The sequence below is a fragment of the Lepidochelys kempii genome, chromosome 23 (assembly GCF_965140265.1).
Source record: "Lepidochelys kempii isolate rLepKem1 chromosome 23, rLepKem1.hap2, whole genome shotgun sequence".
Classification (NCBI taxonomy): Eukaryota; Metazoa; Chordata; order Testudines; family Cheloniidae; genus Lepidochelys; species Lepidochelys kempii.
This window is the reverse complement of record NC_133278.1, coordinates 6416833-6440624: the sequence shown is the minus strand read 5'-3', so window position 1 is coordinate 6440624 and position 23792 is coordinate 6416833. Positions and strand designations below refer to the sequence as shown.

The following is a 23792-nucleotide window of genomic DNA, read 5'->3' as shown; positions in this document are numbered from 1 at the left end:
AGAGAGCCCCACTGTGAGCCTCTTATGTACACCCCTTATGCATTCTCTGCCCCATAACCCCCATGCACCCTTTGCTCCCCACCCCCTATGCACCCCATGCCCCATAATCCCCACACACCCTCTCCTCCCCACCCCTAATGTATTCCCTGCACCATAACCCCCACGCACCCCTCTCCTCCATGCACTTAGTACTCTATCAATGCCCACGCACCCCTCTCCTCCACACTGCTTATGTACTCCCTTCCCCATAATTCCCACAGGGTAGGTGGGGGAAGGAGGCCCTGGGAGGTTATCCCAGGATCCATCACGGTGCTGCCCGTGGGGCACTGCTCGGGGGTTGGTGGAGGAAGGGGGCCCTTTGAGGTTATCCTGGGACCCATCATGGTGCTGCCCACGGGGCACTGGGGGGTCGGCAGGGGAAGGGGGCCCTGCGAGGTTAACCCTGGATCTGTCATGGCACTGCCTACGGGGCACTGGGGGGTCAGTGGGAGAAGGGGCCCTGAGAGGTTATCCCGAGATCTGTCATGGTGCTGCCTGCAGGGAACTGAGTGGGTTGGCAGGGGAAGGGGGCCCTAAAATGTAATCCTGGGATCCATCATGGCACTGCCCGCAGGGATGGGGGGCGGGGGGGCGTCGGTGAGGTCAGGGAGCCCTGCGAGGTTATCCTCCGATCCATCATGGCACTGCCCGTGGGGTACTGGGGGGTTGGTGGGGGAAGGGGCCCTGCGAGGTTATCCTAGGATCTGTCATGGTACTAACCGTGACGCACTGGAACAGGGCAAGTGGAAAGTGGGACGGGAACCAGGGCGGCCAGGGTCCACAGGAAGGAAGGGGTGGGGGTGTGATGAAGTGGGCCTGTTCTTAATGTTTCCTCCGAATATTGTGGGGGTGCCTCAGTTTCCCCTATGCAGTTCTTAAGTATCTAGGTGGTGGGGTAAGGGTGTATGATCATTGCAGAGCCCTAGAGGGCAGGTGTGTGCAGGGGTCTGGACACAGAGAATGGCTGACACCCTGTTTCCTGGCAACTGATGGCCTGGGCCCTTCCCCCCTGCAAGGTGAGAGCTGAAGGGTTGGAGAACAAAGGAATCAGGTGCCCTCCTGGGCTGGAAAGGGTCAAAGCCCAGAGGAGGCGGGGCTGGAGGTTTGGGGCTGGCTGGGGACATGGAGTGAAGTGCAGACGGGGTTGTCTGGCTCACTGGCCCCAAAATGGACCCAGCTGAGGGGTCCTGTTCTCTGCACCTACAAGCTCTGTGTTAGACCATGTTCCTGTCGTCTAATAAACCTTCTGTTTTACTGGCTGGCTGAGAGTCACGTCTGACTGCGGAGTTGGGGTGCCGGACCCTCTGGCTTCCCCAGGAGCCTGCCTGGGTGGACTCGCTGGGGGAAGCGCAGGGAGGGGCAGAGGAGGCTGAATGCTCCGAGGTCAGACCCAGGAAGGTGGAAGCTGTGTGAGCTGTGTGTCCTGCAGACAGGCTGCTCACAGAAAGGAGACTTCCCCAGAGTCCTGCCTGGCTTCATGGGGAGCAGTTCCAGAGCATCACCCAGGGACTCCGTGACAGGGGGTTGGGGGCGGCTGCAGCTCAGTCATGGCTGATGCTTGTGGGGGAGGGGCAGGGCCAGCTTCCTCCCCCACCAAGGCTTTCCTCTCCCCCACCAGCACTGCCCATCCCTTCTGTCCCCTACCCGCCCCCCAGCCTTACCTAGACTCAGGGCAGCTGCCTCTACCCCTCACACCCCGGGGCGGGGGGCAAGAGCTCCATCCCACTGCCTGAAAGCCTGCCCCAGCGCAGTAGCCCTTCCTGGAGGGAGGGGAGAGCGACCACCTGTGGCAGCCCCATCTCAGAACCTGGTATCCCCCCACTGCCCCCTGGGCCCATCCAGCCTCCTCCCGGATCAGACCCCTGGGCCCCTCCAGCCCAGCCCCCGTCTCAGCCCAGCTACCTGTTCTCCTTGCCGTTGTGCAGCAGCGAGTGGCGGTCGGCGCCGGGCCGCTCCGTGCACACGTACGTGTTCCTCCGCGTCATCACGCTCGACGGGATGTTGTTCTGCGAGGGACCGAGCGGGGCTGAGCCCAAGATCTGTGGGGCCCACCCGTTACCCGCCACCCGAAGGGGCAGGGACATGGGAGCACCAGCTGCCTAGGAGACAGGCCCGTCCTCTGGGCCACATGCCACTTCCCTGGCACCCCTCCTACCGCCCATGCCCTGTGGCACACACCACCCGCCAAGGTACCCTGCCCTTCCCCCGGGGGCACATACTGCTCCCCAAAACACTGTGTTGGTCCCCTACGGGCACACGCTGCTGCCCAAAGCACCCTGGCCATCCCCCAGGGGCACACGCCACTTTCCCCGGCTCCACTGCTCATCCCTCCCGGGGGCACACACCGCTGGCCCCCGCCCCACTGCCTGTCCCCCCTGGGGGCACACAACACTCCTCCGTCCCTCCCAGGGGCACATGCTGCTCCCCCTGGCACCTTGCCCCGCTCCCCATCCCCTGGGGCACACACCACCCTGTCACCCAGCCCAGCTGGCCATACCCTTCCTGCCAGATCCCTCTGCCTGTCCCCTTCTCCACCCCACTTCCCCACCCCTGCTGTCCGTCCTGGAGCCCACCCCCTGCCCCAGCACACGCCCTCACCGTGTTGATGGTGCTGTCCTTGCGCCGGTCAGGGATCTCGGATTTGTTGGGGTTGTTGGCGCTGCTCACCATGGGGCTGGAGGGGGGGATCCCGCGCCCGCTGCTCACCACACTGCAGCTGGCCTTACGCGAGGGCATCCGCTCCTCCTTCAGCTCTGCCTCCCCGGTGCTTGTGGGGCTCCTCTTGGGGTGCATGGGGACCGGCGAGGGGCCACCTGCAGGCAGGGGATAGCTCTGATATCCTGTCTGGGAGCACGGCAGCCTTGGCTGCCACCCAGCCTGGGTAGAGGGGGCAGCAGGCGGGGGTGGCTGGCGCTGGGGACTCCACCTTGTTGTCCCATAGGGTTTTACTCAGTCACAGTCTCCTTGAACTCCCCACAGCCCCCCACTGCCCTGAACTCCCCACTTCCATCTCCCCACAGCCCCCCACTGCCCGGACCCCTCCCCCTGAACTCTCCACAGCCCCCCACTACCCTGACCCCTCCCCCCAAACTCCCATCTCCCCACGGACCCTCACTGCCCTGACCCCTCCCTCGAACTCCCCACTGCCCCCCACAGCCTTGACCCCTCCCCCAAACTCACTGCCCACTCCCCTCCTGAACTCCCCAAAGCTCCCACTGCCCTGACCCCTCCCCCTGAACTCTCCACGGCCCCCCACTACCTTGACCCCTCCCCCCAAACTCCCCACGGCCCCCCACTACCCTGACCCCTCCCCCCAAACTCCCTTCTCCCCATGGACCCTCACTGACCGGACCCCTCCCCCTGAACTCTCCACAGCCCCCCACTACCCTGGCCCCTTCCCTGAACTCCCATCTCCCCATGGCCCCTCACTGCCCTGACCCCTCCCCTGAACTCTACACAGCCCCCCACAGCCCTGATCCCTCCCCCAAACTCACTGCCCACTCCCCTCCTGAACTCCCCACAGCCCCCACTACCCTGACCCCTCCCCTCAAACTCCCATCTCCCCACGGACCCTCACTGCCCTGACCCCTCCCTCGAACTCCCCACTGCCTCCCACAGCCCTGACCCCTTCCCCAAACTCACTGCCCACTCCCCTCCCGAACTCCCCACAGCCCCCACTGCCCTGACCCCTCCCCCTGAACTCTCCACGGCCCCCCACTACCTTGACCCCTCCCCCCAAACTCCCCACGGCCCCCCACTACCCTGACCTCTCCCCCCAAACTCCCATCTCCCCACGGACCCTCACTGCCCTGACCCCTCCCTCAAACTCCCCACTGCCCCCCACAGCCCTGACCCCTTCCCCAAACTCACTGCCCACTCCCCTCCCGAACTCCCCACAGCCCTGAGCTCTCCCCTGAACTCCGCACAACCCTCCGTACCCGTGCCCCAGAACCCCTGGGCAGCCCCTGGTGCCCAGCTGCCCTTTCACCCCGGTGCCCCACGGGGTTCTGCACAGCCGGTGGCCCTCAGGGTGCAGGGGCCTCAGAGCCAGGGGCCCGCTGCTGTGGGCGGGGGCCGCGGGGCAGCCTGGCACTCACAGAAGTCACTGTGCCGCCGTTGCCGGTGGTAGGTGGAGGAGCTGCGCTGGCTCTTGCCATGGGAGGACGACTTGCTGGTGCCATTGGACACCTCGCTGGGCGCCCGCACCCGGGCCAGGGAGAGGCTGCTGCCTGTGTGCGACTCGCTCCCCTCCACCTGCCGGGAGAGGACACCTGTTACCTAGCCGCTGGCTGGAGTCCAGGTGGGTGACGCTGGCCAGAGGTGGAAGGTGATCCCAGGGTGCCCCCTAGAGCCAGCTCCTTGGCGCCCGTGGCCAACCCGCCGTACGGTGCTGCCAAGCCATCATGCCCCCAGCACGGCCAGCGATCCACGTCTGCCTGGGGAGCTCCTGCCTAACAGGAGCGGGAGCTGCTCCCCCCTCATCCTTGCACCAGGGTTGGGCCTGGCCCAGTTTGGAGAAGGGAGGCTGAGCCACAGCCCTCTCCAGGAGAGAAACCTGGGGGCTGTGTCCTTTTGCTGCCAGGTCAGTCATCCCTGGCCTCCTGGGCCCACTCCTGGGCGCTGCTCCCCAAGCCCAGATCCCGCCACGGACTCCCCCGAGTTGCCCTTGGTAACGAAGTGGAAGTTTTCTGTAATGGTTAGATGAAGCTGAGGCATGCCTCAGTTTCCCTCTGTATGTTGCACGGCTGCCCAGTGGCTGCAAAAGGATTAACAGTGTGCATGTGTGGAGGGGATAGCTGTCTGTCTGGGGGAACAAATTAAGCCTTTGAAGAACAGGCTCAACAGTGGGTCCAGCAACACAAAGACCCTGCCGAAGAATGAACCATCCACAAGTAGCAGCAGGAAACCTGGCTGGCAGGCCTGGGGAACAAGGGCTCAGGGACTGGGATACAGGCTGCCTTCTGGAGGAGCTCAGAAGCCCAGACCTGGGGAGCTAAGGGAGATGAGGGAGGGAGCCATCCCTGCTTGGCTGGTTCCTCAGGCTTGGCCAGGCTGGTCTCTGGCTTAGCCTCGGCCTCTCTGCGCAGACCCAGGCTGCTCAGAGGCAGGAGCCAGGGGCTAACACATGGCTGCCTTGCTCTGCAGAGACTGCCAGTGTCACTGTGACACTCCTGGGAGCATCGTGCAGCCGTGGAAGAGAACGGTGCAGGGTTCCGCAGGGCACAGACTGGGCTGGACTTGCTGCAGGGAGACAGCGTCGCTGGTGCCCAAGGCCCAGTCTTGCTGTCCTGCCTGGCCCTGTGCAACTGGGGAGGTTCTTGGGGCCCGGCCCACTAAAGGGGTCACTCCCAGGAGACTGATCACAGACTGGGGAACAGACCAGCCCCTGTGACTCCGTGACTCTGGCCCCTGCAGCCAAGATCTGGCTGCAGGGCATGGAGCTGGCAGCTGCCCTATGTGGTTGCTGCCCTTCCCAGTTCAGAATCGCTGGTACATTTCACCCTGCCTCAAAATCCCATCACAGAGGCTCAAACTATACGTATACCTCCCCCACCCCCAATCGGGAAGCGGAGCAAAACATGCCCATGGTTAACCAGCGGAATAACGAAGATGGTTAGAGACAAAAAGACATCTTTAAAAACTGGAAGTCACAATCCTACTGAGGGAAACAGAAAGGAGCCTAAACTCTGGCAAGGCAAGTGTAAAAGTGTAACTAGGAAGGCGAAAAAACGAATTTGAAGGGCATCTAGCAAAAAACACAAGCAGCAAAAAAAATGTAAACCACATCAGATGCTGGAAACCTAGCTAACCGTCCGTGGGGTCGCTGGACAATGCCGGTTCTAAAGGAGTACCTCTGGGAAGACAAGGCCATTGTGCAGAAGCTAAATGAATTCTTTGCATCAGTCTTCACTGCAGAGGATGTGAGGGAGTTTCCCACACCTGGGTACAATTCTTTTTAGGTGACAAATCTGAGGAACTGTCCCAGATTGAGGTGTCAATAGAGGAGGTTTGGGAACAAATTGAGAAATTAAATAGTAATAAGCCACCAGGCCCAGACAGCATCACCCAAGAGTTCTGAAGGAACTCATATATGAAATCGCAGAACTGCCAAGAGGTTACTTACCTGTAACTGGAGGTTCTTTGAGAGGTGTGGTCCCTATCTGAATTCCACTGAAGGTTATACGCATGCGCCATGTGTCTGGGCCAGAGATTTTGGAAGCAGTAGTGTCCGTTGGTCTGCACATGCGCCCTTGCTCCGCCTCATGGTTTCATATGAGGCAATAAAAGGGCGGGGTGGACTGACTGCACCCTCAGTTCCTTCTCCACTGCAAATGGCACAGACCCGCAGCAGAGGGGAAGGAGGGTGGGACTGAAATTCAGATAGGGACCACACCTCTCGAAGAACCTCCAGTTACAGGTAAGTAACCTCCTCCTCCTTCAAGTGACGGTCTCTATTGTGTTCCCTTGAGGGTGATTAACAAGCAGCACCCAGTCAGGAGGAGGGTGCGAGGAAGAGGACAGAACTGTGGAATGGAGAACAGCTGTGCCGAAGGAGGCATCCGTTGCAGGGTCGCACACCAAGGTGTAATGAGAAGAGAAGGTTCGTACCGAGCTCCACAGGGCCACCCCACATGTCTGTAAGCGGCATGTCGTGAAACGTGGCCGTAGCCGATGCTTGTGCTCTTGTGGAATGGGCTCGTACCCCAAGGGGCAGAGACAGTCCTGACAGCCGATAGCAGAGGGTAATGTGCGCCGAAACCCACTTAGAGATCCTCTGTGTGGAGATCGCCTGCCCCTTAATCCTGTCAGCTATCGCCATAAACAGTCTAGGAGTCTTGCTGAATGGTCAAGAGAGTGAAGGTGCCGCTCCTCTGCCAAGGCGTGAGGCTTTGGAAAGATGGCAGGTAAGCGTACGGGCTGGTTGACATGAAAACAGGATACAACCTTTGGCAGAAACTTGGGTGCAGACACAGAGAAACCTTGTCCTTAAGGAATGTGGGATCCGCTGTCATGGCCCCCAGTTTGCCTACCATGAGATGGGTAGTAATAACTACCAGGAAGGCGGCCTTCATGGAAAGGAGAGACAGAGAGCTGGAGGCCAGAGGTTCAAAGGGTGGTTTTATCAATGGCGTGAGGACAAGGTTGAGGTCCCATTGGGGAGCGATGAGTTGAATGGGCAGATAAGTCCATAGGAGGCCCTTTCAAGGCCTGCTAGTCAAGGGGCGTGCAAAGACAGAGTGCCCCTCCACAGGGGATAGAAGGCACAGATAGCCGCTATATGCACCTTGATGGAGTTGAGTGCGAGTTCTGACGCCTTCAGGGACAGAAGGCAGTCCAGAAGAAGGGGAATGTCCATGTCCTCAGGATGCTTCCTCTTGGCCCGTTAGGAGCCTCGTGGCCTCTTTCCTGCTACTAGAGAGGATGTCTTGCCCTGCCGACAAATAGTCCAATTCTAGTGAAGATGCCCACCCAAAAAACAAGCTTTTATGGGGAGCGTCTATGGATCAGAATGCCTGATCCTTCCTCTATGTTGTGTGAGCAGCTCTGGGAACATTGGCAGCAGAAGTGGGGGACGGACTTGTCATGGAGTTCCTGGGCAATGCTCTGGAACTGCTCCCTACGCAGCCAGGCAGGACTCTGGGGGAGCCTCCTCTCTGGGAGCAGACTGTCTGCAGGGTAAACAGCTCACACGGCTTCCTCCTTGCTGGGTCTGACCTCGGAGCATTCAGCATCCTCTGTCCCTCCCACAGCGAGTCTGCTCAGGCGGGGTCCTGGGGAAGCCAGAGAGTCCTGCATCCCAACTTCGCAGTCAGACGTGACTCTCAGCCAGCCAGTAAAACAGAAGGTTTATTAGACGACAGGAACATGGTCTAAACCAGAGCTTGTAGGTACAGAGAACAGGACCCCTCAGCTGGGTCCATTTTGGGGGGCAGTGAGCCAGACAACCACATCTGCACTTCACTCCATGTCCCCAGCCAGCCCCAACTGACTCACCCTCCAGCCCCTCCTCTTCTGGGCTTTGTCCCTTTCCCGGGCCAGGAGGTCACTGGATTCCTTTGTTCTCCAACCCTTTAGCTCTCACCTTGCAGGGGGGAAGGGCTCAGGCCATCAGTTGCCAGGAAACAGGGTGTCGGCCATTCTCTCTGTCCAGACCCCTGCACACACCTGCCCTCTAGGGCTCTGCAACCATCATACACCCTTATCCCACCACCTAGAGACTTAAGAACTGCATAAGGGAAACTGAGGCACCCCCACACTATTCAGATAAAACATTAAGAACAGTCCCACTTCGTCACAGCACTGACGTGCAGAGAAGGACGGAAACCAGAACTGGCGAGGCCAGAACAGAGCGATCATTTGCCCCATAACCTCAGCCATGCAGAACACAATGCCATCCACAGCCTCAGAAACAACTCTGACAACATAATCAAAAAGGCTGACAAAGGAGGTGCTGTTGTCATCATGAATAGGCCGGAATATGAACAAGAGGCTGCTCGGCAGCTCTCCAACACCACTTTCTACAAGCCATTACCCTCTGATCCCACTGAGGGGTACCAAAAGAAACTACAGCATTTGCTCAAGAAATTCCCTGAAAAAGTACAAGAACAAATCCGCACAGACACACCCCTGGAACCCCGACCTGGGGTATTCTATCTGCTACCCAAGATCCATAAACCTGGGAATCCTGGACGCCCCATCATCTCAGGCATTGGCACCCTGACAGCAGAACTGTCTGGCTATGTAGACTCCCTCCTCAGGCCCTATGCTACCAGCACTCCCAGCTACCTTCGAGACACCACTGACTTCCTGAAGAAACTACAATCCATCGGTGATCTTCCTGAAAACACCATCCTGGCTACTATGGATGTAGAAGCCCTCTACACCAACATTCCACACAAAGATGGACTACAAGCTGTCAGGAACAGTATCCCTGATAATGTCACGGCAAATCTGTTGGCTGAACTTTGTGACTTTGTCCTCACCCATAACCATTTCACATTTGGGGACAATGTATACCTTCAGATCAGCGGCACTGCTATGGGTACCCGCATGGCCCCACAGTATGCCAACATTTTTATGGCTGACTTAGAACAATGCTTCCTCAGCTCTCGTCCCCTAATGCCCCTACTCTACTTGCGCTACGTTGATGAGATCTTCATCATCTGGACCCATGGAAAAGAAGCCCTTGAGGAATTCCACCATGATTTCAACAATTTCCATTCCACCATCAACCTCAGCCTGGACCAGTCCACACAAGAGATCCACTTCCTGGAAACTACGGTGCTAATAAGCGATGGTCACATAAACACCACCCTATACTGGAAACCTACTGACCGCTATTCCTACCTACATGCCTCCAGCTTTCATCTGGACCACACCACACGATCCATTGTCTACAGCTAAGCTCTGTGATACAACCACATTTGCTCCAACCCCTCAGACAGAGACAAACACCTACAAGATGTCGATCAAGCATTCTTACAACTACCATACCCGCCTGCTGAAGTGAAGAAACAGATTGACAGAGCCAGAAGGGTACCCAGAAGTCACTTACTGCAGGACAGGCCCAACAAAGAAAATAACAGAACGCCACTAGCCATCACCTTCAGCCCCCAACTAAAACCCCTCCAATGCATCATCAAGGATCTACAACCTATCCTGAAGGACAACCCATCACTCTCACAAATCTTGGGAGACAGGCCAGTCCTTGCTTACAGACAATCCCCCAACCTGAAGCAAATACTCACCAGCAACAACACACCACACAACAGAACCACTAACTCAGGAACTTATCCTTGCAACAAAGCCCATTGCCAACTGTGTCCACATATCTATTCAGGGGACACCATCTTAGGGCCTAATAACATCAGCCACACTATCAGAGGCTCGTTCACCTGCACATCCACCAATGTGATATATGCCATCATGTGCCAGCAATGCCCCTCTGCCATGTACATTGGTCAAACTGGACAGTCTCTACGTAAAAGAATAAATGGACACAAATCAGACGTCAAGAATTATAACATTCAAAAACCAGTCGGAGAACACTTCAATCTCTCTGGTCACTCAATTACAGACCTAAAAGCGGCAATACTTCAACAAAAAAACTTCAAAAACAGACTCCAAAGAGAGACTGCTGAATTGGAATTAATTTGCAAACTGGATACAATTAACTTAGGCTTTAATAGAGACTGGGAGTGGATGGGTCATTACACAAAGTAAAACTATTTCCCCATTTTTATCTCACCCTCCACACACACACACACTGTTCCTCAGACGTTCTTGTCAACTGCTGGAAATGACCCTCCTTGATTATCACTACAAAAGGCTCCCCCCCTCAACCCCGCTCCCCTGCTGGTAATATCTCACCTTAAGTGATCACTCTCCTTACAGTGTGTATGGTAACACCCAATGTTTCATGTTCTCTATGTATATAAATCTCCCCACTGTATTTTACACTGAATGCATCCGATGAAGTGAGCTGTAGCTCATGAAAGCTTATGCTCAAATAAATTGGTTAGTCTCTAAAGCGCCACAAGTCCTCCTGTTCTTTTTGCGAATACAGACTAACACAGCTGCTACTCTGAGACCTCTCAGAATGACTGTTGCTCTCTCCTGTCCGATCTTGCATAGAACATGTGGCAGGAGCGGTAGGGAAGAAAAGGTGCAATTGATATGGTCTGACCAGTGGATGACTAGGGCATTGCCTTGAGAGCGGGTGCCGAGCCCTGCCCCACCCCCCTCCCCAGGGAGTACTGGGTGCCTTTGCTGTTGGCATGGGAGGCAAAAAGGACTCTGGTAGTTGGAGTCTCCCCGCAAGTGGAAATGTCGGCAACCACGGTGTCGTGGAGCGCCCATGAACTGCTGGCTCAGAGAATCTGCAATCACGTTCTGATTCCCGGGGAGATAGGCTGCTGACAACAGGATCTTGTAGGTGACCCACAGAGGAACTGCTTCCTCGCAGAGCGCTGGTGACCGTGTGCACGGATGGGAGAAATGTGTGGCGCGGGGCGCCCTCTGCACAGCTCGAAACTCCAGGACGTTGATGTGCGTCCTCGATTCCTGAGGGATCTAAGTCCCCTTTGTCACGTGATCGTCATGAGTGAGGCACCGATGGCTCCCTTGCTGGGGAAAGGGCGGGTACTGCCACTGAGCCGATGGAACTTTTGGATAGTCATAGCGACGTTCCGGGAGGGGCGGACCCTGTGCTCTGTCCGAGTCCTCCCATGTCGAGAAGCCAGAGCCTGTGGTACTGTCGGAACCACAGGAGCCGCAGAGAGCAGGCGGGAACATGACCCAAAGTAGGTAAGTTCAAGGTAGGAAAGCATACCCTCTTCGGTGGCAACTGCACCTGAAGACGAAGGCACTTCACCACCTCCAATGCAGAGAGCTCTTGTGGCTCGGGTGCTGACTTCTGCCTCCCTGGTGCTCCCGGCATGCGCCCCGCAACCGGAAGCAGAGCTGGAATGGAGCACTTCCGCAGAACCCAGGGTTTTCTTGGCTTCAGTGGCACCGACTGACCTGGAAAGGGTGCATGGCATGGTGGAGCTGGCATTCTGTGTGATGTCTTGTAAGCCTTGGAACATGCTGCTTCTCCGTGGCTGGAACCTGTAGGCGATGCAGTGTCCTTTTTGGGCCTGGAGGAAGACTCCCTGCCATGTTATGCACATGTGTCTCAGCCTGACAACTCGGCCCTTGCCTGGGTCCATAGCACTGGTACCAGTTGAACCGGACCTGGTCTCCGTGGTAGGAGGTGCACTCCTGGGCTTCTCAGGCTGATGTACTGTGGGGGCAGTCCCTAGCAGGGGTCTGACTGCGGTCTCATGGCGACCTCCATGAGGTGGTTCTTGAGGCAGAGAGCCCAGCCTGCCCGGGTACGGCTTGGGGAGGAGAGGCAGATATGGCACCTGAAAGCAACATGGGCTTCTCCCAAGCAGTAAAGGCAGTGCTTAGCTCATCACTGACCAAGAATGAGTGATGGCAGGAGGTGCAGATCCTGAACCCCCATGTCTTTGGCATAACCCAGTACCCAGACCTGGTTGCTAGGGAGGGTGAGGTGGGAGAGCAGGAGACGGGTAGAATGGCATCCTGAAGTCCCTAACAATCCTAAAAACTAAATTACTGTAAAACCAACAAAAATACTAACCATGTACAGGTAGAAAACCATCTTTTCCCCCCTGCATTTTAGAAAGTGCATCACATTCGGACCATGTGGCAGTGAGAAGGAAATGAGGGCATGGTCAGCCCGCCCTGCCCTTTATCGTCTCAGACAAAACCATGAAGCGTAGCGAGTACGCATGTGTGGACCAAGGGACACTACTACTTTCAAAATCTCCAGCTCTGGATTCATGGCACGTGTGTACAACCCTCCGTGGAAGAGAATAGGGACCATCATTCGAACAACAACTGTGGTATGTAACCTATTGCTTACATCAGCCTCTGTACCAGATGACTGGAGGGTAACTAATGTGATGCCAATTTTTAAAAAAGGCTCCAGAGGTGATCCTGGCTATTACAGGCCAGTGAGCCTAACTTCAGACCCAGGCAAAACTGTTTGAAACTATAGTAAAGAACACACAAATAAACGTGATATGCTGGGGAAGAGTCAACATGGGTTTTGTAAAGGGAAATCATGCTTCCCCAATCTACTAGAATTCTTTGAGGCGGTCAACAAGCATGAAGTGATCCCGTGGATATAGTGTTCCTGGATTTTCAGAAAGCCTCCCTCACTAAATGCTCTAAAGCAAAGTAAGCAGTCCTGGGATAAGAGGGAAGGTTCTCTCATGGATCAATAACTGGTTAAAAGACAGGAAACAAAGGGTAGGAATAAATGGTCAGTTCTCACAGTGGAGAAAGGTAAATAACGGGGTCCCCCAGGGATCTGTACAGGAACCTGTGCGTTCAACATATTCATAAATGATCTGGAAAAAGGGGTGAACAGTGAGGTGGCAAAATTTGCAGATGATACAAAATTACTCAAGATAGTTAAGTCCAAAGTTGGCTGCGAAGAGTTACACAGGGACCTCATTAAACACAAGGACCTCACTAAACTGGACAACAAAATAGCAGATGAAATTCAATGTTGATAAATGCAAAGTAATGCTGTCACGTCACACATGTACATTGGAAAACATAATCCCAACTACGCATACAAAATGATGGCATTGAAATTAGCTGTTAGCACTCAAGAAAGAGATCTTGGATAGCTCTCTGACAACATCCACTCAGCGTGCAGCGGCAGCCAAAAAAGCGAACAGAATGTTAGGAACCATTAGGAAAGGGATAGATAATAAGACAGAAAATATCACTATATAAATGCCACTATATAAATCAATGGTACACCCACACCTTGACTAATGTGTGCAGCTTTGGTCACCCCATCTCAAAAAAAGATATATTAGAGTTGGAAAAGATACAGAGAAAGGCAACAATAATGATGAGGGGGGAATGGAACAGCTTCTACATTAGGAGAGATTAGAAAGACAGGGACTGCTCATCTTTGAACTATGGAGTTATATGACAGAGGTCTATAATTGTGACTGGTCTGGAGAAAGTGACTCATCGAAGCATAAAAGGGCATGTGACTAGATAAGGGGACACTGGACTCCATTTTAGTGCCTGTGTTTTTCCACACACTGGGTTGGGGGCTTGGCTTGAAACAAAGAAGCTCCTTCCACATGGAATAAACTATAAAAGGGGGAAGTCAGTTCAACTGGGAGAGCCTCACTCCCTCTCAACACAACACCTGGAAACACCTTAGGAACAAAGACTGAATGGGGGGTGCCAGGCAGGAAAGAAGGAAGCCTGCCTGTGTAGGGAAGCTGGGTGGACAGTTTGTACTATCTAACTATTTAATCCTATCCAGTTTAGAGAATTTAGATTGCGGTTTTATTTTTTATGGTAACGTACTTTGATCTGTATGCTATTACATATAATCATTTAAAAGGGAGCCCAGACTGGCGAGACAGAGGGTTCAGCGATACCCCAGTTCCAGGTTGCATCCCAGGGGAAACGCATCACAGGCTCCCCACGGGTCCTCCCCACCTCCAGATCAGGCCCCAGGCTCCCCTGGGCCTGCACTCACCTCGTTCTTCCTGCCCAGCAGGAGGTAGGTGGCCGTGACCTCGTTGTATTTTTGGCTGTTCAGGGCTTCCTTGATCTCCTCGCGGGTGTATCCCATTCCCACCATCACCTCTGGAAGAGAGGGGTTGGATTCACTTCTGGCACAGACACCACCCCCACCCCTGCCGGGGCAGGTGCCATGCAGCGTCCAGCCCCCGCCAGATGGCACAAGCCCCGTGTGTCCCCTGGGCTAGATGATAGGCCCATGGGCAGCGCCCATTTGCCCAGGTACTTCTGAGCCCTGTCGGGGCTGGGATGAAGGGGCCATGTCCCGGCCCTGGGACCCTGTGCAGCTGCCCTGGCGGGGGGGGGGGGGTCGGACAAGGGTCAAGGCCGTGGGGCCGTAGTCTCGCTCTGTCCCACAGCCAGTCAGCTCAGGCCACTTCAGTGAGCCCTCCCCTAACTGGTGCCAAGCAGAGCCCCTCCGTGAACCTCAGAGGGACTGCGGACAAATGCTCCCCCAATAGGCGTTCCCCACTTGGTCATCAGGGTCCAGACAGTGGTGCTCACTCAGCACAGCAGAGCCCTGGACCCTCACCGATGCGCTTGGTGTCCCCAAAATCCTCCTCAGGCTCCTTGTAGGGCTTCAGCTCGTCGCCCTCGTAGCCGATGTTGATCCATTTGTCCTTCATGATTTGCTGAGAGAGAAGGGATGGATTAGGAGGTCTCGGGCTTCCCTGGTGTGGGGGCTGCATCTCGAGACCAAGCACCCCTCACCCTCCCTCCCATGGGGACAGGGGACACGACTGCCCCTTGCCACACATCCATCGCCGCCCCCCCCACAACTGGGACAAGGGCCGCGTCTGCCTCCCACCACGCACCCATCATACACACACGCCTCCGAACTGGGGGAAGGGCCATGTCACTACGCACTCCTCCCGCTCCACAACCGGGACAGGGGCTGCATCTGCCCCTGCCACTTACCCATCAACCCCCGCCCCCGCCACACACCCCAGGACAAGGACTGCGTCTTCCCTCCGCCACACACCCATCAACCCCATGGGAAGTCTCCCTGCCCGGCACCCATCACTCTGCCCCCGCCCCAGGACAGGGCCTGTCTCTCCCTGCCAGGCACCCATCACACCCCTACCCCCAGCGGGACAAGGGCAGAATCTCCCCCCCGGCACCCCTCAGGACGCAGCCTGCATCTCCCCGCTGGGGAACAGGCTGTGTCTTCCCACCACTGGGCAGACCCTCCATCCCCGGCAGGGCCTGCAGACCAGGAGCGGAGACAAAGGACTCAGTGCACTCCTTCCAGTGCACCTGGGCCCCATCCCTGCTGTGTGTCTAGAGATGCTGTGGGTTAGGGAGCCCGACAGCCCAAATTCTGGCCCCCAGGGAGCTCCCATGACCTGCAGGAGCCGCACCTCCCCAGGGACTCCCTGCTGGCTCTGCAGATCCCACCCGCGCAGGGGGCTGAGCTCTGTGGGGGCTGCACGGAGCCTGCCTGGGTCTCAGACACCCTGTAATTATCCCCTGAGTCAATTACACTAATTACAGTCATTGGGGAGACAGCGCCAGGCAGGGCCCTGTGCAGGCAGAAACAGCTTAATGAGAGCTCGCTCCCATGGGGATTGCTGCCACTCGGGGGGCACAGTGCAGAGCAGAGGGCAAAGATGGCGTCCCAGCTCCACGGACAGAGTTGGGGGGGCTGGGTAAATGGGGCCACAGAGCACAGGAGCAGCAGGGTGAGGAAGTGGGAATTGTTGGTAATATTATTATGATGCCCCTGTGTGCCTCGGTTTCCCTCTGGGCTTTGCACTGCTCTGCACAGGGTGTAAAGGGTTAAACAGTTACTCCAGGAGCAGAGGCGGGGCTGGGAGGCACCACACTGTCTGGGGGCTGCCAATAGGTTGTTCCGGGCAGGGTGTAACCGACCCAGATCGATGGAGGGCACAGGGAATGGGGAATGCCAAGGGACTGAGCACAGGGAATGCCGGGAGGTCCCGGTTCTCCCGGGGGCACCCTGCCAGCCTTCCCTCCCCGGGGCACTCACCTCCAGGGTGCAGCGCTTGGCAGGATTGAGCACCAGGAAGCGGCGCAGGATGGTCTCGCAGTCTGTGGACATGTAGAAGGGGACGCGGTACTTGCCTCGCAGCACTCGCTCCCGCAGCTCCTGGGGGGATGAGGGAGGGTCAAGTCAGGCAGGGATCCCCCCGCCAGCCTCCCTGCCTGCCCGGGACCTGCTGAGCCATCCCCAGAGACTTGGCTAGGAACTGGCCCCAAAGGGTTCCCCCCTCCCCCTCCACATACAAAGGGGGGGGTCAACTCCGATGCAAGGCAGGGACTGGGCTCTGCCTAGCAAGGCTGTAGGGTCCCCTGGGCCCCAGCTCTGTGCCCAGGCTCTGGCTATAGGGACCCAGAGCCTCCTCTGTGATGCAGGGGACAAGGCCCTGCAGAAAACACAGCCAGAGCTAGAGATTGCCTTTCCGCCGGGCTAAGCGCTGGCCCTGCCATCATGCCCCCCCAACACCCACAGCCCCATGTCCCCTCCAGGACCCCCTGTGCCCCCATCTCCCCACCCCCATGTCCCCCCCAACACCCACAGCCCCGTGTCCCTCCAGGACCCCCTGTGCCCCCATCTCCCCACCCCCATGCCTCCCCAGACATCCTGTACCCCCATCTCCCCACCCCCATGCCCCCCCAACACCCACAGCTCTGTGTCCCTCCAGGACCCCCTGTACCCCCATCTCCCCACCCCCATACCCTCCAACACCTCCATCCCCATGTCCCCCCAGGACCCCCATGCCCCTGAGTCAACACCCCCCCATCCCTGTGTGCCCCCATGCCCCCCTGCTCACCTTGAGGTTCTGCCCGTCGAAGGGCAGCGAGCCGCTGACCAGGGTGTAGAGGATGACCCCCAGGCTCCAGATGTCGACCTCGGGCCCATCGTATTTCTTGCCCTGGAAGAGCTCGGGTGCGGCGTAGGGGGGGCTCCCGCAGAACGTGTCCAGCTTGGAGCCCAGCGTGAACTCGTTGCTGAACCCGAAGTCAGCGATCTTGATGTTGGCATCGGCATCCAGCAGCAGGTTCTCTGCCTGGGGGGGGATGGGGGGCACAGCAGGGTCCGGCCACGCCCCCACAGCTGGGGGGCTGGGGTACGTCAGGGTCAGGCCCCACTCCCACAGCCGGGGGGGGGAGGGGGTGGGAGGATAGGGGCAGTGCCTGGGAGGGAGGGAACAAGGGGGAGCGGGTGCTGGGAGAGGGCCTGGGCTGGGGCAGAAAGGAACTCTTGCCTTCAGGTCTGGTGTGGTCTGGGGGGAGGGTAAGTACACGGGGGCGGGGCCTGGGGGGATGCTGGCGCAGTGCCCAGGGTGGGGAGAGGGGCAGAACCCGGGTGGGGTGACTCACCTTCAGGTCTCGGTGCACGATGTTCTTCTGGTGACAATAGTGCACGGCCGAGACGATCTGGGGGCAGAGCTGGCAGTGACTATGGGACTAACGGACGCCATCCTCTGCCCCCCATTGCTCCCCCACCCCCGCTGCCCCCCAGAAGGGGAACTGCTCCTGTAAGACGAGTGCTCTGCTGCCAGGGATCGACGGCTGGGAAGGCAGCGCCCATCCAGATTTCCAGGCCGGCTCCCAGCAGGGAGCCCTTAAACCCTCCCCCCCCACCCCCCCCACACACCCCGCCACACACAAGAAGAGTGGTTCTCACGCTTTTGTACTGGTGACCCCTTTCACACAGCAAGGCTCCGAGGGCGACCCCCCTTACAAATTAAAAACACCTTTTTATATTTAACGCTATTCTAAATGCCGGAGGTGAAGTGGGGTTTGGGGGCTGCGGCTGACAGCTCATTACCCTCGGTGTAATAACTCCTGATCCCCTGAAGGGTCATGAGCCCCAGTTTGAGAATCCCTGCACAAGAGGGTCAGCAGCAGAGCCCTTCCACTCTCCACTGCCCCCTACCCCTACCCCACACACACCACTCAGCCTCTGCCCCACAGACTAGGGCCAGCAACACAGCCTCCCTCCACAGAGCACACAGCCCCCCCCACGCAGAACATACAGCACCCCCCGACCCGTCAGCACAGCCCCCCACAGAACACGCAGCCCCCACATGCAGAGCCAGCAGCCCCCCCCACGTGCAGAACACGCAGCCCCCCCGAGCCGTCAGCACAGCCCCCCCGCAGAACACGCAGCCCCCACGTGCAGAACACGCAGCCCCCCCCACGTGCAGAACACGCAGCCCCCCCGAGCCATCAGCACAGCCCCCCCACAGAACACGCAGCCCCCACGTGCAGAGCCAGCAGCCCCCCCCCGTGCAGAACACGCAGCCCCCCCGAGCCATCAGCACAGCACCCCCACGGAACACGCAGCCCCCACGTGCAGAGCCAGCAGCCCCCCGCACCACACACACAGCCCCTCCACAGAGCACACAGATCATACAGCCCCCCCCCCCCCCACGCCCTCATCCCTCAGGCTGGAGCTGACCAGAGACTCCGCCCTGAGCTAAAGTGATGTACCCAACAGGGCGGGGGCTAGGGGTACAGAGAACTCCCACCCCGCTCCCCACAATCCCTGCTGCCAGCTCCCCCCACAGCCAGCGCCTGCCTGCTCCCCACAGCGCCCCCTGCTGGGGTGGGCAGGGCTCTTGTCCATTCCCCTGTCCAGATTCTGTCCTGACCTGTCTGAATTTTGCCCGGGCTTCCTTCTCCTTCATCCGTCCATGTGACACGAGGTAGTCAAAGACTTCGCCTGCAGGGAGGGGGTGCAGTCAGGAGCAGTCTGTAGTGGCAGGGGGTAGTGCTGGGGGGGTCCATTACAGCAGGCCATGGGGGGCATGGAGACCCCACACATTCCCCAAGAGCGGCCAACCAGGCTGGTTGTGCCAGGGTTCATGCCCCCCACCCGACACTGGCCCACCCAACCGCACCCTGCAGCGTCCACGATGGGATGAGCCTGAGCCCAGGTGGCACCAGCCCGCAGGCACAGATGGGAGCCGCCCATGGAGCCACTGGAATGGATGGGAATGTGTACGCCCCCCGCCTGGCTCCCAGTGCCAGCCTGCGCCAGGGAAGCAGCTGCCAGGTGGGTGGCACCTGCAGGGGCCTAGTGGCTTGGCTTATTTTAAACAGAGCGAGGATAATTTTAGCAGCATGGGGGGGAGCCAAGCAGGGCCTGTGATCAGGAGGGGCTGTGGGAGGGAAGAGGGCGCATCCCGCCAGGCAGAATCCCTGGTCAGGCAGGGATGTGGGGGGAGTCACACTAGGGGGAGTCACACCAGGTAGAGCCCTTGGTCAGGATGGAGTGGGGGCATGTCACGCCAGACAGGCCCCTTGTCAAAAGAAGCTGGGGGGGGGGGGTCACACTGGGCAGGGCCCCTGGTCGGGGGGGCGGTGGGAGGGGATATGTCAGGCAGGACCTGTGGTCAGGAGGGGTGGGGTGGGGTGGGGACATGCCAGGCAGGGGTCCTGCCTCCCCGCCACACCTGTCTATCTCCCCAGGCTGTGACTGCTGGGGAGGCCTTTGGGGTGCTGGGCCAGGCTGGCTCCCATCGCTACCCACAGGCTCAGAGGGTCCCAGAGCCAGACTGCACCCCAGGGCAGGCTGGGTGGGGCTGTAGCCCATAGAACACTGGAGGTGAGCCGGGCAGAGGGATCTGGGGGCCATGCAGCGAGGGGGTGCGGGAACACAGAGGGGTCCAGAGCTCCAGGTGCAGCACAGACACCCCCAGGGGTTGCAGGCATGCAGAGGGCACAGGCCTGGGGGAGCAGATGGCGGGGCAGGGGCTGCTGGCACGGCAGGGGGCATTCTCACCAGCACTGGCATACTCCATCACCAGGTAGAGTGTTTTCTCCGTCTCTATCACCTCAAACAACTTCACTGTAATGAGAGACACAGGTCAAGGCCCAGCTCCCGACATCGCCCAGCGAGCCCCACTCTCACCCGCACAGCCCACATGGTGCCTGCTGCTGGGGCTCTGGTCGGGGTCTCTCCCATGGTGAGGCTGGAAGCTTCTTCACTCCCTGTGCAAGCCCCAGTGACCCTAGCTCCTGGTGGTGTGGACAGGGCGGCACTGTTACTCCCCACGCGGGATGGGGAGGGGCGTCTCTGAAAACGCCCTTCGCAGCACAGCATGGATCCCTTCCAGAGGGCTGGGGGCCATGACACTGCAGAGACAGCTCTGATCTGTGATGGCAAAAAGAAGGAAATTCCCAGGCAAACCCCTCAGCTCTGTTGCTAGGGGCTGCCCAGGCTCCCTGCACTCCGGAGCTCCCGCCCTTGGGCAGCTGGGGCAAAGGGAGTTGGGGTGACCCAGCCCCAACATCTGGAAATACTCGGGGAAGTTTTGCACAGTCACCAGCCTTCACTCTACCCCTCGCTGCTGCCTGTCTGCTCCCTCCACAGCTCTGCCCTGTCCAGAGCCCGCTTCGCTCCCAGAAGCCCTGGAGCCTGCGGACAGCCCCGGAGCCTGCGGACAGCCCCGGAGCCTGCAGACAGCCCCAGAGCCTGCAGACAGCCCCACGCGCCAGCCGGGAGACGGCAGACGTGCCCACAGCTGCATTGTCACAGACCAGAACCTCTGCACTCACACAGAGCGTGCTAGACCCTCCTCTGAAATATATGGGTCACAATCCCGCAAACACCCTCCTGGGATGGGCCTGACCCTCCCTCCCAAACCCCCTCATGGGCCGGGCCTGGCCCTCCTACACAATGTCCCCACAGGACGGCCCGACTCCCACCCAACACCTGTCCCAAATGTTCTCACAGGATGGGCCTGTCTCTCCCTTGCCCCAGACCCATCACTGGTCAGGCCTGCCCCTCCCCCACTCACACGCCATCACGGGAGGGGCCTGACCCTCCCGACCCCCACCCCACACACACACAGGAGGGCTCTGACCCCCTGTAGTTGATGGACCTGCAGGGGCAGTGCCCACCGAGCAGAGGTGCCAGGGCCCGGATCCCCTCAACTGGCAGAGGCTGTTGTGGCTGGGGGACGGGGTATTTGGGGCTGTCATTTGCTCAGGCCCCATCGCCCCCGTGCTGCTGAGCCCCAGAGCCAGACCCCCGGACCCCAGCTCACCGATGTTGGGGTGGTTCAGGCCCTTCATGATCCGCACTTCCCGGAAGAGCTGCAGGGGGCAGAGAGACGGGTGTGTGTGTGTGGGGGGGGTGTTAAACAGCCTCACAACTCCTCCTCACCTGCCCCACCACCTCTAGCCCCCCAGGGCCTTTCCCTCAAGGGGGCACTGGCTCCAGTCCAGCCCCACGGCAGGGGAGCAACTGGTTCAAGGGGACAGGGAATGAGACATGGGGCCTTTCCCCTCTGGGGGGCACTGGCTCCAATCTGACCCCATGGCTGGCGAGTAGCTGAGGGGGACAGGGAAGGGGACATGGGCTCTTTCCCCTCGGGGAGCGCTGGCTCCGATCTGACCCATGGCGGGCGAGTGGCTGAGGGGGACAGGGAAGGGGACATGGGCTCTTTCCCCTGGTGGGGGGGACGCTGGCTCTGATCTGGCCCATGGCTGGCGAGTGGCTGAGGGGGACAGGGAAGGGGACACGGGGCCTTTCCCCTCTGGGGGTGCCGGCTCCGATCTGACCCCATGGCGGGCGAGTGGCTGAGGGAGACAGGGAATGGAACATGGGCTCTTTCCCCTTGGGGAGCACTGGCTCTGATCTGGCCCTATGGCAGGGGATGGGCTGGCTCAGGGGTTTGTTCTCATCTGCTCCCCACCCACAGCTCCTTTGCTAATTAGCAGCCCCTGGAGATGCCTCTGGAGCAGCTGTTACCACAGCGACCAGTCTGGCCTCTGGGCACTAATTAGAGCAGTGATCTGAGGGAGGGGAGCCCGTGTCAATGCCAGGGGCTGGGGCAGCCAGTGTGGGCTGGGGCTGGTAGTGTCCCGAGGTGGGGGACAGGAGCGGGGCAGGTGTCCTGGGGTGGATGGGAAAGGGGGGCAGGTGCCGGGCGGGGTGGGTGTCCCAGATTAGCTGTGCGGAGAGGCGCAAGGCAGGGCCGAGGGATGGTTCCCTAGGATAGCGGGGTGGGGTGCTGGGTATGGGACCCAAGCTCACGGAGGAAGCACAGTGAGGAAGTCGCAGGCATGGGGAACCCAAATGCCAGGGCCAGAGCCCCCCCTCTCCCAGCCCAGAGCACAATGGGCTCTTTGTGAAGCCTGGGAACCCAGCCGCTGGCGTCGGAGCTGTGCCGTGGGCAGCCAGCGGGAGGTGGGGGGCAACCCCTATCCAGGGTGGCCTGGAGCTGCTGCCCGTCCTGCCAGTCCCAGGCCTGGCTACCTCTGTCCCTCCAGGCCCAGCCCCCGGGCAGCGCAGCCCCTGCCGGGACATTGCCCCCTCCCCAGGGCATGGGTCTGCCAGCACCTGCAGGGTGTGGGGCCCCTCCCCCTCCGCTCATGCTCACCTTCTGGAGGCTCGTGGGGTTCAGCTGCGTCTTGTCGATGATTTTTATTGCCACCTACAAACAAACCAGATTCTGGCTGGGGGGCGGGGGGGGGTTTTAGGGCACTCAGTGCCTGCGCCCCCCACTTCCCTCTTTGTGCCCCATACGCTCCTCCACTCCCCTGCCCCATCTGCACTTGTGCTATACTCCAGCAGCCCCTGACACCTCAACCGCTCCCACTCTTCCCAGTGCCCCCCCTTGGAGATCTCCCCTGTGCCCCCCCAACATCTGAGCTCCCCTGTGCACCCCCTCAGTTTACACTACCCCAGAGAGCCCCACTACGTCCCCCACCCTCCGTGGAGTGCTGCCACGTGGCTCCCCACGTCCCCTGCTCTCCCCGGAGCGCTGTCCCATGGGCCCCCCCCGCCCCGTATCCCTTACTTGCCCTCCCTAGCGCGCTGCCCCATGGCCCTCTGCAGCGCTGAGCCATTGCCCCTGCCCTCACTGGAGCGCTGCCCCATGACCACCCTATAGCCTCCAACCCCACAGAGTGCTGCCCCGTGGCCCCCGCAACCTCACCTCTCTGCCTGTCAGGATGTGCCGGGCCAGCTTGACCTTGGCGAAGTTGCCCTTGCCGATGGTTTTGAGGAGTCGGTAGTTGCCGATGTGGGGCTGCTCGTCGGTGCAGGAGGCGATGGAGTTCCGGCAGCGTGCACCCAGCGACCGGCTGGACCACGACGAGCCCTTCTCCGAACGGCTGCTGGCCAGGGTGGAGTGCTGCAGGGGAGAGAGACAGCGTCACCTGGGGGCAGGAGGGCACCAGGCGCTGCAGGGAAAGAGTCCTGGCTCCCAGCTTCCTGCTCTAATCGCCAGACCCCACTCCCCTCCCAGAGCTGGGGAGAGAACCCAGGAGTCTTGGCTCCCAGTCCCCCGCTCTAGCCACCAGACCCCACTCCCCTCCTGGGGCTAGTGCACAGTTTGGGTTCGAAGGCATGCTGCGGCCACTCAACAGCTGGGTTAAGTCAGCACAGGGGCCCCAGCCCCATGGTTTCTCCAGTCCCGAGTACCATGTGCCCAGCTGAGCAGGAAAGCCCAGTGGGGTGGAGGAGTCACTGTGCTACCAGAACCAACCGGATCCTGCCTCAGGACGATGGCACCGCACACGGCAACAGGGAGGGCAGGAAGATGCCCTCCAGCCCCCCCCCCTCCAGCCCCCTTCCTGGGCACTGGCCAACTGGGAACGGGATCAGGAGTACCTCCCTAGCAAGGGACGCTCCAATGGGC

The 23792-nt window shown here is 59.4% G+C and overlaps 1 protein-coding gene across 2 annotated transcripts in view; it reads right to left on the bottom strand.

Annotated features, from left to right (window-relative positions):
- The window catches only part of MARK4 (microtubule affinity regulating kinase 4), a 66457-nt gene that overhangs the window by 7131 nt on the left and 35534 nt on the right, over positions 1–23792 (bottom strand). For both annotated transcript variants that reach the window (XM_073322246.1, XM_073322247.1), the window contains exons 2-14: positions 23088–23285; positions 22530–22583; positions 21192–21240; positions 19925–19990; positions 18792–18862; positions 17515–17571; positions 16965–17201; positions 16160–16279; positions 14702–14801; positions 14126–14235; positions 4137–4293; positions 2638–2852; positions 1942–2045 (exon numbers count right to left, since the gene is read on the bottom strand). In XM_073322246.1, coding sequence (XP_073178347.1) covers positions 1942–2045; positions 2638–2852; positions 4137–4293; positions 14126–14235; positions 14702–14801; positions 16160–16279; positions 16965–17201; positions 17515–17571; positions 18792–18862; positions 19925–19990; positions 21192–21240; positions 22530–22583; positions 23088–23285 — 1538 coding nt within the window. The remainder of the gene's footprint in view (positions 1–1941; positions 2046–2637; positions 2853–4136; positions 4294–14125; positions 14236–14701; positions 14802–16159; positions 16280–16964; positions 17202–17514; positions 17572–18791; positions 18863–19924; positions 19991–21191; positions 21241–22529; positions 22584–23087; positions 23286–23792) is intronic.